The 6,000-nt window shown below is 36.3% G+C and overlaps 1 protein-coding gene and 1 pseudogene across 1 annotated transcript; both read right to left on the reverse strand.

The window, feature by feature from the left end:
- Positions 1 to 1,139: 1,139 nt before the first annotated feature.
- On the reverse strand, positions 1,140 to 3,270 carry LOC103931570 (cytochrome P450 CYP72A219). The gene is made up of 5 exons (XM_009341090.2): positions 2,991 to 3,270; positions 2,603 to 2,820; positions 2,140 to 2,396; positions 1,672 to 2,065; positions 1,140 to 1,571 (listed from the first exon to the last, which is right to left on the reverse strand). The coding sequence occupies exons 1-5, from the start codon at positions 3,268 to 3,270 to the stop codon at positions 1,140 to 1,142; spliced, it is 1,581 nt and encodes a 526-aa protein (XP_009339365.2).
- A 906-nt stretch (positions 3,271 to 4,176) lies between these two features.
- LOC125478485 lies at positions 4,177 to 5,796 on the reverse strand (annotated as a pseudogene).
- Positions 5,797 to 6,000: the final 204 nt, after the last annotated feature.

Here is a 6,000-nt window from a genome sequence, read left to right on the forward strand (position 1 = left end):
TGATCTCGATCCAGGTTCAATTCGGTGAAGGGTGTCGAAATGTGTAAAGATGAGTGTATTGAGATTTCTTTTAGAGAATAGAGAACGAATGAGGTAGAGAAATGTGGACTGTGATCGGAGGTGATTGCAAGATTGGATTTTTGAGTTGACAATTTTTTATTAACTATTAAATTATTAAGCATATTTCTAATTTTTTTTTTAAATTTAATTAGACTTGTGTGACCCATTTATGTGTCACATCAGCACATAACAATAGTATAATAGAAGGACTACATTGATTTGAGACACTTACTTGTTGGACTACATTGATCAATTTTCAAATTCAAGAACCATTTTGATGTCGCGAGTCAATTTCATGACCATTTTGATGTAGTGGATCAATTTCAAGGATCATTTGTGAGGAGAAAAAAACTTATGGGGCCCATTTATGTGCCACATCAGCACTTAACATAATTTTTAACATAATTATGACGGAATGACCACATTGATTTGCAACACCTATTTTCAGGAACTACATTGATTGATTTTCAATTTCAAAGACTATCTTGATGGTGAGGGTTAATTTCATGGATTATTTGTAATAAAAACCAACTTAAAATTGGGTAAAGTCATAAGACTCAATTTATGAGCCAAAATCTTGAACTCCATGATATTCACACAATTAATGGGGAAGACGTAAATCACATAACTTGATAACTAGTCGTTAAATATCATCTACAACCTTTTATCTTGAACGTTCTGTAGATGAGTATGTGCACCCTAATACGTGTTTTTCATTAATGTAACACTATATGGGTATGTGCAATGTTATAGGTAAAGAGAACCTGTTTCCTTGAAACTCATAGTTATTTATTACCCATCACAATAATATCCATTAAACTGAATATATCACACTTGGACCATATCATGTGCACCACATTAGGCTATTAAAATGTTCTTACTGGAGGCTACGTCTTGCATCACAGGCGAAGCTGAACTCACTGCGTCACTATGACTATCTATATCTAGCTCATTCTTATGTAGCAGCTTCTAGAAATAACATGCAAGACATATTAGGCGGCAAAGTTCTATTTAGAGAAAATACATGCATTACAACACAATACATGGTTTAGAACTTTAAACATCGATACTTAACAAAACTAATAACGACGTTTACGTAAAATGATGTGAGCACCAGATTGAGGTTGAAGAGTTGCGTATGTTGAAGGATCATGAGCATAGGATGAAGAGAGCTCGAAGGTGAAGTGTTGTAAGATCAATGATAAGGCCAGTTTTGCTTCCATCATAGCAAAATTTTGGCCAATGCAAATCCGCGGACCAGCGCCAAAGGGGAAGTATGTGAATCTGTTGTTTGTTGCATTTGAAACTCCTCCTGAAAACCTCTCTGGTTTGAACTCATCTGCATCGTCACCCCACAATTCTTTGTCATGGTGAACAAGAAGTATGGGTACATAGACGTCGACTCCAGCTGGTAATGATAATTTCCCAAGTTGTGTTTTCTTGTGAGTGATTCTAGACACCTCAACACCCGGTGGGTATAATCTCAGAACTTCCAGTAAGATCATGGTCACCTAGGGCATATTATAGGTGTAGCTAATTATTTCATGTAAGCGATATAAAACATTCAAATTATACATATAATTAGTTTACATGAAAACATTAGACACTTACAACACGTAGGTGCATTAGCTCATCAAAGGTTGGTGTGTTATTGCTTCCAATAACCTGCAAGACTTCTTCTCTTGCTCGATTTTGCCAATTCTGATTGTGGCTTAGTAAAACCATTGCCCAAACTAGAAATGCTGCAGTGGTCTCTTGCCCAACAAAGTAAAACAGCTTACACTCCTCAATCACTTCTTCAATACTCATTCCAACGTTTTTGTGGTTCCCATGTTCCTTAATTTCCTTGGAGTTGGACTCCAAAAGCACACCCAATAAATCATCTTTATTAATATTGTCACCTGCCTTAATCGTCCCTTCTCTTTTGTTTATAATATCCATGATTAACACTCTTATCTCTTTATTAATTTCCTTCATCCTCTTGTTCATTTTTGATGGTAGAAACCTGCACAAATGATGAACTTGTTACATTAGTAGTATTTTTTTTTTCTTTTTCCAATAAAAAAAGTTAAATTTTACCTCCATCCTGGGATATAGACACTTGTTAAGCTTCTTCTTAGAAGTGTTGCACCAATTCTCGCATGCTCTTTCAGCAGTTGGAATATTTTCTTTCCCTCTTCATAGCTACTTCCAAATGCAGCTCGAGAAAGCACATCGGCTGCCAAACTCTGTAGCCAAGGCCACACATCCAACTCATATAAACCCTCGTTGGCCACCAAGTTCTCCCATGTATCAATCATCTCGCTACAACATTGGTAAAATGTCGGTACCATAACCTGCAATATGAGAAAAATTATTAATTATCACTTTACACCAATATATAGATCTCCAAGAATTGTTCATAGTGCTGGTGGAGTATTTTACTTATAAAATACACACAATTGTTATTTAGATCTCCAGGAATTGTTCATGCAAAAAAGGAACAGAAGAAAACGAAAGCTCAAGAAACTTGAATGCATGTTGGAAATATACAGTACAATACCTTTAGCTTCTCTAAATGGAATGCTGGGTTGATAATCTTTTTGTGTTTCGTCCATTTTTCACCATCAATATTTACAAGTCCCTGTGGAAGTACCCTTGTTATTGGATTACTAAGTGGCTTCCGAAAATCATCATATCTGTTTAAGACATCTCTCAAATCTTCTGGATTCAAAATGTTCACCCTCAGAGTGGGCCCCATCCAAATAAAAGAATTCTTGCCTGCAAATTTTAGTTTTTGTTTAATTAACTAATCCATGTCATGTTTAACTTATAAGAGTACTACACATGCCTGGTGATATGAATGTAATCAAATATTTGGCATACGGTGAGAGTTCACAATACTAATTAGTATACATACATACATATTTGACAAATAAGACTGGACATACCGTAGGTGATCACTGTCTGGTGGAGAAAAGGGAGGATGTGCGGCACTATATCATGTGAGAGGTGGTTCATGGGTTTGGATCTTGCTTGTTTGTGCATCATGGAGCTTTCTTTCAAGTCTCCAAACAAAAGTCTGTAGGAGTTGCCCCCCAAGCCTTGTTGCCTCAGGTATCTTTCTAATTTCTTTGGCCTGAACCACACCCAATTCAGCAAACTCCATGCCCATGCTACAATGCTAACCAAAACAACAGTTAGGGCAACACTGCCCAGTGAGGCTTCCATTAACCTGTAGCGAGAAAGAGAGGGGAAGTAAAGAGAGAGATGGAGTTTTGGTGATGAGGAACTTGTTTGAATGGTGTGGAAAATGCTTGCTCCCTGTAAGCACCTTACATCCAGTCTTGATCCACATGTAAAACGGTGGTGGTACGTAAGAGGATGGCTTCGTGTCAGTCTGCATGGAGGTGTAGGGATCCAGGTGGCATTTGCACGTGTATGTTTTAACAGTGTGCTGGGTACACGGTTTGGTAATATCGAGTGTAATAATTCAATTGATTGAAAATTTTTTAAAAAATTAAAATTAAAATTAAAAAAAAAAAAAAAAAAAAAAAAACCACCAACCAATAGAATTAAGACACTTAGTGTATCAGATCGTGTTTCTGATATACTAAAAATCTCCGTGACTTAGGACAAATTTAATGGTTGGCACATCATAATGATGCGTTAATAACCGAAATTTTTTTATAACATGGATAAGGATAAAATTGTTGTCGCAATTTTAGTATATATTAATAAAAAGTAAATAAACACACGTGCTATAATTTTAATTAGTGAAATCACAACATCGCATGGTGGTGATCCGAATATATCGAAAAATTTCTCCAAATAATTCATATGCATTAACAAATGTGCAATTTAATATGATGATACGGCTTTATATCAAAATCATCAATTGATTTTCACATGCAAGGATGCCTAATAATCTCCAAATTAAATAATTTTTGTGCAATGATGATCTTTAGATGATGATAACAAAAATAAAAAATAAAAAGAACAATTCGAATATGATGTTTATACGATAAAGATCATGGTCGCCTAGGGCATATTATAGGTGCAACTAATTATTTCATGTAAGCGATATAAAACATTCAAATTACAAGTTTATACATATAATTAGTTTACAAGAAAACATTAGACACTTACAACATGTAGGTGCATTAGCGCATCAAAGGTTGGTGTGTTATTGCTTCCAATAACCTGCAAGACTTCTTCTCTTGCTCGATTTTGCCAATTCTGATTGTGGCTTAGTAAAACCATTGCCCAAACAAGCAATGCTGCAGTGGTCTCTTGCCCGACAAAGTAAAACAGCTTACACTCCTCAATCACTTCTTCAATACTCATTCCAAGGTTTTTGTTGTTCCCATGTTCCTTAATTTCATTGGAGTTGGACTCCAAAAGCATACGCAATAAATCATCTTTATTAATATCGTCACCTGCCTTAATCGTTTGTTCTCTTTTGTTTATAATATCCATGATTAACACTCTTATCTCTCTATTAATTTCCTTCATCCTCTTGTTCATTTTTTATGGTAGAAACCTGCACAAATGAAGAACTTATTACAATAGTAGTAAATTTTTTTCTTTTCCAATAAAAAAGTTAAGTTTTACCTCCATCCTGGGATATAGACACTTGTTGCGCTTCTCAAAAGTGTTGCACCAATTCTCGCTTGCTCTTTCAGCAGTTGGAATATTTTCTTTCCCTCTTCATAGCTACTTCCAAATGCAGCTCGAAAAATCACATCCCCTGCCAAACTCTGAAGCCAAGGCCACACATCCAACTCAAATAAACCCTCGTTGGCGACCAAGTTCTCCCATGTGTCAATCATCTCGCTACAACTTTGGTAAAATATCGGTACCATAAACTGCAATGAGAAAAATTATTAATTATCACTTTATCACCAATATATATATAGATCTCCAAGAATTGTTCATAGTGTTGGATTATATGAACAATGAAAAACGACAGGGAGGCTAGTTACTTATAAAATACACACAATTGTTAATTAGATCTCCAGGAATTGTTCATGCAAAAAAGGAACAGAAGAAAACGAAAGCTCAAGAAACTTGAATGCATGTTGGAAATATACAGTACAATACCTTTAACTTCTCTAAATGGAATGCTGGGTTGATAATCTTTCTGTGTTTCGTCCATTTCTCACCATCAATATTTACGAGTCCCTGTGAAAGTACCTTTGTAATTGGATTACTAAGTGGCTTCCGAAAATCATCATATCTGTGTAAGACATCCCTCAAATCTTCTGGATTCAAAATGTTCACCCTCAGGGTGGGCCCCATCCAAATAAAAGAATTCTTACCTGCAAATTTTAGTTTTTTGTTTAATTAACTAATCCATGTCATGTTTAACTTATACAGAGTACTACACATGCATGGTGATATGAATGTAATCAACTATTTGGCATACGGTGAGAGTTCACAATACATATATATTTGACAAATAAGACTTAACATACCGTAGGTGATCACCGTCTGGTGGAGAAAAGGGAGGATGTGCGGCACTATATCATGTGAGAGGTGGTTCATGGGTTTGGATCTTACTTGTTTGTGGATCATGGAGATTTCTTTCAAGTCTCCAAACAAAAGTCTGTAGGAGTTGCCCGCCAAGCCTTGTTGCCTCAGGTATCTTTCTAATTTCTTTGGCCTAAACCACACCCAATTCAGCAAACTCCATGCCCATGCTACGATGCTAACCAAAACAACAGTCAGGGCAACACTGCCCAGCGAGGCTTCCATTAACCTGTGGCGAGAAAGAGAGGGGAAAGTAAAGAGAGAGATGCAGTTTTGGTGATGAGGAACTTGTTTGAATGGGGTGGAAAATGCTTGCTTCCTGTAAGCACCTTATATCCAGTCTTGATTCACATGTAAAACGATGGTGGTACGTAAGAGGATGGCTTGGTGTCAGTTTTGCATGGAGGTGTAGGGATCCAAGTGGCATTT

The sequence above is a fragment of a genome, unplaced genomic scaffold, assembly GCF_019419815.1.
Source record: "Pyrus x bretschneideri cultivar Hongxiangsu unplaced genomic scaffold, Pyrus_bretschneideri_v1 Contig25, whole genome shotgun sequence".
Classification (NCBI taxonomy): domain Eukaryota; kingdom Viridiplantae; phylum Streptophyta; class Magnoliopsida; order Rosales; family Rosaceae; genus Pyrus; species Pyrus x bretschneideri.